General features: G+C 57.1%; 2 protein-coding genes across 2 annotated transcripts in view; one reads left to right on the plus strand and one right to left on the minus strand.

The window, feature by feature from the left end:
* ACAN (aggrecan) overlaps positions 1-8694 on the plus strand; it is a 33828-nt gene extending 25134 nt beyond the window's left edge. Inside the window, 6 exon segments of the mRNA XM_025049751.1 lie at positions 2372-2485; positions 5542-5700; positions 6155-6237; positions 7158-7302; positions 7884-8066; positions 8486-8694. Of these exon segments, the coding sequence (XP_024905519.1) occupies positions 2372-2485; positions 5542-5700; positions 6155-6237; positions 7158-7302; positions 7884-8066; positions 8486-8562 (761 nt within the window). The 3' untranslated portion in view covers positions 8563-8694.
* A 1098-nt stretch (positions 8695-9792) lies between these two features.
* Positions 9793-11695, minus strand: part of HAPLN3 (hyaluronan and proteoglycan link protein 3) — an 8522-nt gene continuing 6619 nt past the window's right edge. The window contains exons 5-6 of the mRNA XM_025049753.1: positions 11426-11695; positions 9793-10753 (exon numbers count right to left, since the gene is read on the minus strand). The exon at positions 11426-11695 is cut by the window's right edge and continues 2 nt beyond it. Of these exons, the coding sequence (XP_024905521.1) occupies positions 10467-10753; positions 11426-11695 (557 nt within the window). The 3' untranslated portion in view covers positions 9793-10466. The remainder of the gene's footprint in view (positions 10754-11425) is intronic.

Raw genomic sequence — 11695 nt, forward strand, 5'->3', positions numbered from 1 at the left:
GCTACCACCTCGTCAGGGATCCCCCACTCTGCCTCCTCGTAGGGCCCAGCCCAACCCCTCCAGTGGTTCCAGAAGACGAGCAATGTCCTGCCCGCCCTTCACAGGAAGAGGTGGCATCGCAGGGCAAGAGGGGCTCTTCCAGGTCAAGGAAGAAGAGCTGAGGCACCACAGGCCCGAGTGGCCAGTGAGACACCCAGCAGGAGGAAGAGGGTCCACACGGGACACTCGCCCTCTTCCTACTGCTGGAAGTGCTGACTCTTGGCCTCTCTAAATGCCCCAGTGCCAGCCATGGGCTCTCTGGTCTTGAGGACCGTGGCCCTTCTCTGTCCTCATCTGGGACTCCAGGGCTCTGCACAAAACAGTTTCGGAGCCCAGGAACTGGTTCCTTCAGTTTTGGTCCCCACCACCTTCTCAGATGTTCCGCCCTGGCCAAACACAGAAGGAAAACAACGCACTGCTCGCCGGATCTCATGCTCCTGGGGGCAGGCGGTGTGACCGCTGGAACACCTAGAAGCCACCTGGCCTGGCCTCCCTTGGGGCCTCCGCCTTTCCTGCTTTCTCCCCCGTGGGCTGGCCAGAGGCCGCTCCTGTCCCCGCTCTATACAACTGCTTTAGCGCCTACATTTGCTTAATACCCCCTTGCCCAGTGCTTCCCACCTCCCGTAATGACGCTAACGGACAAGGGAGAACAGTAGTTTTCCCGAAGCAGGAGAGCCGCCCCCAGCTTCCGCCCGGCCAACCGGCCTGACCTACTATTGCTGCTACTGCTGCTGCTGGGAATCCTGGTGCATGCCGGGATTTCAGCCCGTTCCTCATGCATTTTGGTTTTGCTTGGGACTTGGAACTGTTGCTTTCTGGTCCATGCTGTGCAGTCTCTGGGATGAAGTTAAGAACTTCGTGGCAAGAGAGAGATGCCTGAGGCCTTGAGATTTTCAGGCTACCCATTGCACAAACCCAGCTCTTACCTAGAAGCATCTAGTAGCCGCTAGCCAAAGAATCCAGAAGAACCTGCTTTGGCCTTCTCATCAGAGGACTGACTTTAAGGTCTAATCTGCTCTTATGAGAGAATAAGAACTAAGTCCTGGAACAGATTTAGGATGCCGCTCACGTGGAGACCACCGCTGGGCACGTCGAGTCCTGAAGGTTATATGAACACAGGTGCACATACCAGGCTGAGCCACGTATCGTGATGCCCCCAAGAACAGTGGGAGCCATTTATTGCAGACTTTTATGATGTCCTGGGAAGAGGAGCTTCACAATAACTTCTATCATGTTCCCGAACGAAGAAACAGCAGGAGCCTTTGGCGTACAAACGCAAAGGGAGTAGAAGAGACACTCTAGGTACCTGGCTTCTCAGAAAGATGCAAAAAGACCAGGTTAGGAGATTCAGTTCTCACCTTAGCGAATGGAGGGAGGAAAATCTGATGTAAAGGCCAGTGACTTAGCAGTTCGAGCCCCGCAGACGCTGAACCAGAAAGGAGATCTTGGAACAGAACAGAAGGAAAGAGCCTGCCCGAGAAGAAGAGGCTGACAGGGACCTGGCTGTGTCCCAGGCTGGTGCTGCTGAGCAGCCATTTACTAAGTGCCTCTCAGGCTTCAAGCGCTGGTCTCCCATCAGCCAGGATGGAGCCCCACTAGAAGCTGTGACTCTCCGAGATGTCCACGTTCAGGGGCTGTAAGCTGGAAGGAGATTACAGGGGGAAGTGTTGGGCTGGCTTTCCGTCCCTCCCCCCAGAGAGAACAATGCTGGCTTTAGCTTCACACGATACTCTAGGATCTTATTTACCGTAGACAAAAACAGTGTCTGCAACCCCCCAATTTTAATGAGTCTCCTGCAGATAGTCCGTGCTGCCATTTTCTCGTGGCCCTGTACTCTGCAGACCACGTGTTCATTCTAGTGCTGCACAGCCCTCTTTCCTTGGTTCATAACTACAGAAGAAGCAAGGAAAAGAAAGAGCTGCACGAACTTGACTTCCAGAGTCCCTGCTCGCTGCCACGTTTAGAACCAGTTCGGACCCCTCGGCTTCTTGAAAGGGTCACAAGAGAAGGCGTCTTGGAAGAACTCTGTGCTCCCTCTCACGCGAGGCATCTGGCTTCAGCAGCACCTGAGTTCGTCACCCGCTGGGAAACCGGGCTCCAATGCTCAGCCTTGCCAACCAAGAATCACATCCCAGAAAACCTGTGTTGGATCTTTGGCTCTGCACTCCAAGATGGCGGCGGCAGCAGCAGCAGCAACGGTTCTTAGGAAATCCAGCCACCCCTCCCAGGCCTCTGGAGAGCCGCAGGGCTGGCCGCCCATAAAGAGGCTGCCGTGCTTGCGAAGCTGGAGTTGCCGGCAGGAGTCCTAATGGTGGCCCTTGGTTTCTTGCAGACCTTGATGAGTGCCTCTCAAGCCCTTGTCTGAATGGAGCCACCTGCGTGGATGCCATCGACTCTTTCACATGCTTATGCCTTCCCAGCTACCGAGGGGACCTGTGTGAGATCGGTACGGCCGTCTCGGCTTCAGCTAATGTTACTAACTGCTGCACTCCCTCCTCCTCCCTCACCCTTCCCTTCTAACCGCAGGCTCTAGGCCCTGGCTGGCGCCCCCCACAGTCCATCCAGACAGCCATTCCAGGGGCCACAACTGAGAAGTCCACCCTACTCACTCCTATTCCTTCTCTTGCTGTTCCCCATGAAAACCCGCCTCTCTGGGGCATTGGCTGATCTGACCCCAGGAGAGACACATAGGCCGGGCCAGCCTGTACTTTGGAAGGGGGGTGGCGCTGGGGGACCTTTAAAACACTAACCTTCTCCAGGGTTTGCAGACCCGCTGATGCCACCAAGGTCGGTGCATGCATCGAACTAAGAGGACAGAGCCGATGCCCTGCATTTGTCTTGAATGAGGCTATGGGTGGGAGTAATTGGTTCTCGCTCTGGATGACAGTCACGGATCGTCCCTGCATGGTCACCGGAATGTGTCTGCCTGCTGGATTGCCCATGGGATCTTGGTGGCCCCTCCATGACCTTGGGAGCCACCGTGCCACACTGGCCAGCTGCCTTCCTCTTCTTCTCTGGCAAGAGCTATGGTTTGTCTGCCCGAGAGCTCTCATGTCACCAGCATGCTGAGGTCATGCATGAGCAGGGACGGCTGCATGTCACCTTCTCCGCATCACCACGGTGACAGCTGCCATGTCAATGCCGCTCCGTCCACACTTCCTTTCTCCCTCCCTCGTGCAAGGCAAATGGCTAGCCAGAGAGAACAGAGCCTTGTTGTCAGGGGCAGCAGCTAAGTTTCACCTCCTCTGCTTCTATACCGGGGCCAGGCTCTGCCGAGGGGAGCTGTGTGCCAGGAAGCCCCCGGGGTCAGACCGAGCCCTCAGCTCTCTCACTGTTGGTGCTTCATAGTCTCCCCCATCCTCCTGGATCTCAGGGCCATCCCAGCTCAGAACGGGGAAGATGGGGCTTATGACTGCTAGTAACAATGGCCCGTGTCGAACCGGAAGTGTGCGGGGTCCTAAAACCATTTTTAATAAACTCTCAGGTTGGACATCCGGAAGCTTCCATAAAGCAGTTGGAACTCCTGGGAAGTCTTTCTTTGGTCCTAAGCAGTGTGGGAGGTAGTTTTGGATTGCATGTGTCTTGGAGGCACTGCCAAGGTCACAGACTAGTAGAGGACCTTAAGGCTTGTGGAAGAAAAGGCCTGAATCCTTCTCCTCCCCTGCAGCCTCCCACCCTCCGCCTTCACCCCAAGACCCCAAGAAATTGGTGCATGAAGTCTTGGCTGAGGTGGGAATGGAGCGTTATCAGGATTTTCTCCCCAGGATGCCGAGATATTTGTCGTAGGAGAGAAGGATCGGCAAGGTCCGCACAGACAACGGTTTGGGGCTCCATACTAGGAGAGGAGGTGCCCTGCTGGTGGAGGCAGGCTCCCCACTGGGCTCTGCACTTGATGGGACAGAGAGATGGTGCTGGAGCCACCCAGCTGGGCCCTGGGCCTGGACGCCCTGCTAAGCAGGGCTGCATCTCTTCTCCCGGTCCAATCCTGAGCCCCCACCACCCCTTGGGGACCTCGTGCCCTGGCTGTGGCCCCCTTGCTTCTTCCAGCCTTGCTGGGCTTCCATCACTGTTTCCCAGAGCCTCCATCCTGCTTGGCCCGGCCCCTCCCAGAGCAGCTGTGCCCTCAGGCTTTGCCTGCCCAGCTCAGCCCTGAAGCACTGAGGTGGCCCGAGAATGGACCCCACGGTCAGCCCTGGGATGATGTCTGCTAGTGCCACACCACCTCTGAGGCCCCTCGGCCTTCTTTCCAGACCTTTGCCAGGCAGCCAGGGACCAGGGGCATCCTCCTTAGCCCTCCTGCCGTTCTGCCTCTTCCTTCTCGGGCTGCCGACCTCCCCTTCTCCCTTCTCTCTGCTCTCTGCCCAAGTGTGTCGCTTTTGACCTCCCCTTCTCTCTGCTCTCTGCCCAAGTGTGTCGCTTTCAACCCTGCCAAGCCTCTACTCCTTCAGCCTAAACCTCCTTCCCCTCAGGTACTTGTCCTTTCTTCCTGGGACTGCCAGATTATCGGTGGCCCCCAGTCAGGGAGGCTGCCATACAGCCTGAGGGGTTCATGGCCTTGAGCTCAGCCCCAGGGCCCTGCCCAGTGCCATGCTGGCAAGTAGTTAACCACCGGCTCTTGGAGAGGAAGAGGGAGCCCTGGTTTGTAGGCATAATACTCCCCCCAGGGCCAATTTGAAGCTACCGTTACAATGTCAGTGAAGGCAGAGAAGTCAGGGAAGATACGCTCAGAGCCAGCTCCAGCGCCCCGCTGCCTCTGTCTGCCCGCTAGGCTGCTCCGAGAGTTCCAAGCCAGCCCCTTCTCCTGCACTCAGAACCCATTACCAATATAGGTTTGTGAAGAGAGAGCCTCTTCTCCTGACCTCGTCTGCCACCAAGAAATAAAATAAGCCAGGGACCTTGGGATGGGGACCCCAGGTTGTCTGTTTTGCCCTCCAACAGGCAGGCACAGTGTACCCAGCTAGAGGCACCTCTGATGGGTGGACTTGGAGCTTGGCATCTTCTCTGGACCCAGAGCAGACATTCCTACTCCTCTGTCCCCACCCCAGGTTCCATTTTGTGCCCTCGGCACTGCCTGCCGCTGCTGCCCTCACACACTTCCCCGCAGCTCCCTCGCTCTATGGAGCCCCTCGGAGCCTCTGAACCATGTCTTGCCTTAAACCTCAACACCTCCTTTCTCCTGCCTCTTTTTACCTGGCCTGAGGAACTCGGCCAGCCCTGCAGAGTGGTCATCAGCAGAGAAAGGCTCTGGGGAGTCAACATCAGGGGAAGAAAGTGGCCCTGGCGTTTCCCAGAGGGTGGGGACATGTGCCTGGAGGCTCTGGAGGCCAAGGCCAGGCCTTCTTGGCTTCCAACTTGAGCCTCATCCAGATGGGTCTCTTCCCTCCTTTGAGAGTGTGACATTGAAGGCAGGGTGAATGAGGAGTCTGTGCCATAAGACTGACAGCAACCGCCATCCTGAGTTGGCCTCGGCCCCTCCCTTCAAGCCCCTGACCTGTGTTGCAGACCAGGAGCTGTGTGAGGAGGGCTGGACCAAGTTCCAGGGCCACTGTTACCGCCACTTCCCCGACCGTGAGAACTGGGTGGATGCCGAGAGCCGGTGTCGGGAGCAGCAGTCACACCTGAGCAGCATCGTCACCCCCGAGGAGCAGGAGTTCGTCAACAGTGAGTGTGTCCGGGACCTGAGAGGAGAGTGGCCACGTGGGCCAAGGGCCTCACTTGCCAGAAGCCAGCAGACTTAATCAGGCCCAGTGGAGCTGCATAGTTGGGGGACCGTGAGGGGCAGGGGGGAGGAAGGGGGCTTCTGCAGCCTGAGTTACCTGAAATAAGAGGAGAGAGGTCTTTGGGGCCAATGACTGGCTATACCCAGGACAGCCAAGTGTCTGTCAGAGTTAGCCCCTGACTAACCTGTGGCTGTCGCCAGCTTGGGGAGGTGGTCCAAAGTGCACTCCAAACACGCATGTGCTGAGATCCTTGTCAGGACCTCGGAAGTAGGTGGCATGCTCCTCGGAGCCCTCCCACCTCCTGCCCCTTCATTCCCCCGGCCTCTCCAAGCTCAATGTCTCAGACACCCTCAGGGTATCCAACGCCATGCCCTACAACCGTGTCCTCTCTCCAGACAATGCTCAAGACTACCAGTGGATTGGCCTCAATGACAGGACCATCGAAGGGGACTTCCGCTGGTCAGATGGACACTCCTTGGTGAGTTCTGCTAGGGGCCTCAGGCAAAGTTGGTGGCTCAGAGGAGGGGCATTAAGACACACACACACATATCACCACCACCATCACCCCCTCCGCCAGAGAAAGAGATGCCTCAAACCACATGCAGACACTCCCTGAGCAGCTGCTAGACTGGGCACTCTGAGGGCAGGGATGGTGTCTCATTGACCCTCTGCCTTTGGACACTAGCCCCGGGCTGGACACGTTGAATGAATGACAGCATGAAGGAGGTGAATGAGGAGGGCAATGAATGAATGAAGTCAAACCCCCACGGGGGACACATGGAAGCTTTAGACGGGTTCCTTGCCCAGAGAACCCGACTCTACTCAAGGACAGAGACAGACAGACAGAAAGCACTAGAGATGCCAAAGGAACAGTACACATAGTAAATGCTGCCTGTCAGTGAAGGACCTCAGGGAAGGCTTCCTGGAAGAGGTGAATGTGAACAGGGTCACGGGGGAGGGGAGCATTTACACTAGAGAAAAGGGGGCTCTGTTTGTCCCGGAGCCAGGCTAGAGGGAAAAGCTTGGGGAGGTAGAGTGGCCTTGGGAGCCATTGTCTCGGCCACCCAGTCCTATCCAAGCAAGGCAGTCTGTCCCCAGCCCCTGCTGGCCCATATGGGAGAGGGGAGTGATGTCAAATCATTAACAGGGACTGTGACCCCTTTGGGGTTCTGAGCTGAGGACCACAGCTAGGTGGTGTGACCAGGTCTTTGAAGAGCCCATGGGTTCTGTGGTACCCAGGGCTCTTCACGATCCTGACCAGACTCCCAACAACCTTTGCACCAATGCCAGAAGAGAAAGGAGATGGGGAAGGGGCTTGACGGGGGGAGCAAGCGGGGATCGGGCCAAGCCACGAGGCTCCTGCCCCTCTCCTCACCCCTTCCCCATTCCCACCCACAGCAATTCGAGAACTGGCGGCCCAACCAGCCTGACAACTTCTTTGCCACCGGAGAAGACTGCGTGGTGATGATCTGGCACGAGAAGGGCGAGTGGAATGACGTTCCTTGCAATTACCAGCTGCCTTTCACATGTAAAAAGGGCACAGGTAAGCTGGGCCTGGGAGGGGTACAGGTGGAAGGAATCAAGACTTGAGGTTCCCGCCGTGTGACGAGACAAGGGCGAGTCACCTTGTCTCCTGGCTGCTGATGTCACCTCACCTCCACCAGGCAGACTGGAGCTGACCTGGGGGACCTCTCCCAGAACCAGCATCCCAGGGCCGATGGCAAGGGCAAGTCCACTCCTAGGGACTATTTAGGTCCCACTTTCCCCCTGTACCCGGACATTTTCACAAATGACAGTGTGCCCGGCTCTCGCCCATTTTCTCTCTTTCCCCCTCCTTTCTGTTTGCTCATCCCCTTAAGATCCTCTTCTCTTCCCTTCCTGCTGCTCTAAATCGAGGAACCCAGATGTTAGAACCGGTGGTTTCCAGATTCTGAGCGCGGTGTGAAAACACCCCTTGGCCAGCAGCCAGGGCTCATAGCTGGGTGTCTGGGCTCCACGTCCCTGTCACGGTGCCTCAGGCTCTGGGCTCATCACAGCCAGAGGGGAACACGCTAGCTCATCACGGGCATGGGTCATCATGAGAGACCCCCTGAGAGCCCTCTCTGAAGAGTGTGTGCCCCTCAGTGGCCTGCGGAGACCCCCCCGTGGTGGAGCACGCCAGGACCTTCGGGCAGAAGAAGAACCGGTACGAGATCAATTCCCTGGTGCGGTACCAGTGCACTGAGGGCTTCGTCCAGCGCCATGTGCCCACCATCCGGTGCCAGCCCAGTGGGCACTGGGAGGAGCCTCGGATCACCTGCACAGACCGTGAGTATCGTCCCTCCCACCCCCCTCCAGGCACAGCGTCACAGCCTGCCTACATGCCTTCCTCCCTCTCCCCGGAGCCCCCGTGCTGGGCCTCTCCCAGGGATCTCAAACCCCAGCCCTCAGGGCCATCCAGGGGCGGGGGAGGTCCCAGATCACTGCCTCCGGCCCCCAGGGAAGGCTCACTTTCACTGAGAGGATGAAAGAGAAAGCAGGTGATCTGCCTTCCTTTTCAACACCAGCCTGAAGCTCCTCAACCCAAGTTGGTTCCGAGAATTGAAACCTCGGGCCACCTTCATAGAGCAGTGGTTTCTGCCGGGGAAGGGAGCCAGGGTGGAGACAGGGCAGGATGGGGAGAGGCTAGGCTGGCCCCGCTCTCGGCCCAGGGTTCACCAAGATTGTTCCCTCTGCCTTCTGCCCAGCCACCACCTACAAGCGCAGGCTACAGAAGCGGAGCTCACGGCCCCCGCGGAGAAGCCGCCCCAGCACGGCCCACTGAGGGGGGCTTCAGAACACGCCCAGGATGCTGAGCCCAGGAGCCTCGCCAGGCTGACTTCTCACATGGATGATGTCCTCTCCTTGTCACTTTCTGTCATATAAGGAATTCCATTAAAGAAGGAAAAAAATGAAATCCCACATTGTGTATGCACCCACCTACCCCCAAATCGCCAAAACTGCATCCGATTTCCTCCCCAAACGCCAAAGCAAAGCAAACGTGTTGTGACCCGTGGACTGAGTTGAGAGACGTTTCTTCTTTCTCCCGTTGTGCCTTTCCAGGGACCAGAGCAGGGATAGGGGGAGCAGGGGAAGGGTTAAGTTAAATAAAGAAGATTATTTTTTGTTTCCTGACTTTATCCAAGAGCAGTGCAATCGTTGGTTCTTTCACCTCCAGGGAGAGCTAGGGAGGAGGGAGGTGGGAGGAGGGGCAGAAGGAGCTGGAAGGGGCAGAGGCCCAGGGTATGAACTCAGCACCACAGCCGAATGTATGGGAGGAGGAGCCGGGAGGGCTGCACCATCTGTGTGGGGAGAAGCCTGGGGGAGAGGGGACAGGTTCCTGCAGCCCAGGGTGAACGGGCAGGAGAGAGCCATCGAGGGGTCTTCCAGCATCCTCTTGCCTGGGTCTGCTAGCCTAGCAGGTGTCATCTCTCTCGGCAGGGCTGGGTAGGGGGCACTTCCCTCCCAGTGGGAGTACCGCCGCACCCCTCCCCCCCTCCCCCCACCCCCGGGACCGTGCAGGCACCAGGGTTCCGTACGCCTATTTATATTTTTGAAAATGAAGATTATGATAATTATAATAATAAAGACATTGGAAGAGATCTATTTCTTTTCCCTTTTTTTCTTTTTTAATTTTAAAGAGAAGGCAGCTGTGGTCCAGGGTCTACTGAAGGGGTTCTTAGGGAAGGGTGGCTGTGGGGACATGCGTTGACCAAATAACCCCAAACCGGTATGAATCCTATCTGTTCAGAAAGCCCGGGACAGGCACAGGCTGTTAACTGTGCTTTAATTTCACAAAGGTACAGATGGGCTTGATGGAGTGAGTGTGTGTATGTAAGTGTGAGAGAGAGAGAGAATGAGACAGGGGTGTGCTGTGTGTGGATCTGCATGTTGACACAAAGAACAACTCAAGTGAGACATCTGGTCACTTTGCATCGTTCGGTCCTTCGATATCGCACTGTTGGCTCGCATGGAGGAGCCGGCTGGTAGAACGCGATGCAGAACAGGACAGAGCTGCGATGGAGGAGGCGTCGTAGCACCATTTATTATCCAAAGAAAGCACAAATTCCTGAGGGCTACTCCCCAAATCGGGGAAAATGAGGACAAAGTACAGACTCTGAACTGAGAGTGAAGGGAAGAGAGGGGGCTTCCTCCCTCCCCTGGGATCTCATGCAAAAGCCCAGGGATGCACCTCCAGCCTCAGCTCCTCAGCCTTGTCGATAAGGACCATGAGCTTCACAGAGAGGTCAGAGGGGGCAGGGGCTGCAAAGCCCAAAGCCCAGCTCGGAGTCTCCTGGATGTCCTCTCCCCCGCAGGCTGAGGCAGAGGGAGAGCTGCAGCCATCATGCCCTAACCCCTGTGTTGCTGCTCCCTCTGGGGGTCAGCCTCCCCTGGGACCGGGAGTGGGGCTGGACTCGGTGATGGGGGGAAGTCCACATGAGCCCATGAACTTCAAACTGTCCCAGAGGAGAGGAACAGGAGGATTCCTGGTTTGGGGAGGCCTGGGGTATCCACCTGAGCAAAGGGAGGATTTGAGATCTGTTTGAATTACAAAACTAGCAATTAAAAAGAATTTGAGAAGTATAAAACAATACGAAAATTGCCCCAATCTACAAGAGAAAATGACCCACTCAATAAATACAGCCCGTGAGGGGAGGGGCTGGGTGGGGACGGAGCTGGCACTGGGCTCTAGCATGGACGGTAGCAGTAGACACCATACTTGCGGCTCTCAGGATCTGGGAAGCCAAAACTTCGGACACCAGGCTCCAGGGGCCCGCAATTGGGATGTGGGTGAACGACAGGGTATCGGGCACTGCCATCTGCCAGCCAGCCAGCATCACAGCGATCCAGGCCACGGAACTTCCAGGCAGCAAAGAGCTGGCCCACCTTGGCGATCTGGGCGCCATCTTCCTGGCAGGCTTCCTTTGCCTCTGCCAGTGTCAGCTTCTCAGGATGCTCCAGGTAGTACACTTGCCCTGTGGGAAAGTAGGACGTGAGGGCTGAGCAGTGGAGGGGACAGCTAGAAAGGACAGCAAGGCCTGCGGCAATGTTAGCCCATCCAGATGTCACCAGCCAACCCCCAAAGACCTGTCAACTATCTGAGCCCAGGAAACCACCATGCTGTGGGCATCTGCAATAGATACGTTTTGGGGATTACCTCTCTGAGGGCTCCATCCCCTCCTGTCATGTCTGTACTCCCCTCCACCCTTCCCTAATTGCGCCCTAGGTGGGCACTCCACCTCGGCTAGACCAATGAGAGTCTCTTGCCCACTCAATCATTTACCGAGTACCTACAATGTGCCATGAGCTTTTCTAGATGCTTGGAGTATGGCACTGAACCAATTTCTGTTTGCACTTGTCTATCTTCTCATGAAACGAGCCACTTGTGAAGACAGACTGTGTTTTACTTATTTGTGATGCCCAGGGCCTAGTCCAGGCCCCAGCATGTCTTAGGCACTCAGGAAATGTTTGATGGATGAGCAAACCAACGGTTGGCTCAAGCAGCAGAATCAAAGCCCTCAAACTCAGCTGCACATGGCTTCATCTGCAGTGCTCCAGGCAGAGGTGCCCCAGGGCGGGCAGGGGGCCCCTGAAGCTCCCCAGGCATTGCCCGCCCACCGCGGCCCGTGCTCAGCCACCCCACTCACCCTTGAGGGCAGCGGCGAAGCAGAACACGTCATAGCGGTGCAGGTGGCGGTGGCGTGGGCCGTAGCTGCGCACGCCGGGGGCCAGGCCCAGGCCACCACAGGGCCGCCGGGCCAGCGTGATGGGGTACTGCACCGAGGCATCCTGCAGCCAGCCTGCATTGCACCAGTCCAGGCCCTCCTCCCAGGCCCGGAACAGCTGCTCGAAAGAGGCCACCACCGCGTCCTGCTCCTGGCAGGCCTGCTGGGCCTCGTGGAAGTTAAGCTGGTAGC

This window comes from Pteropus alecto, unplaced genomic scaffold (genome assembly GCF_000325575.1).
Source record: "Pteropus alecto unplaced genomic scaffold, ASM32557v1 scaffold60, whole genome shotgun sequence".
Lineage (NCBI taxonomy): Eukaryota > Metazoa > Chordata > Mammalia > Chiroptera > Pteropodidae > Pteropus > Pteropus alecto.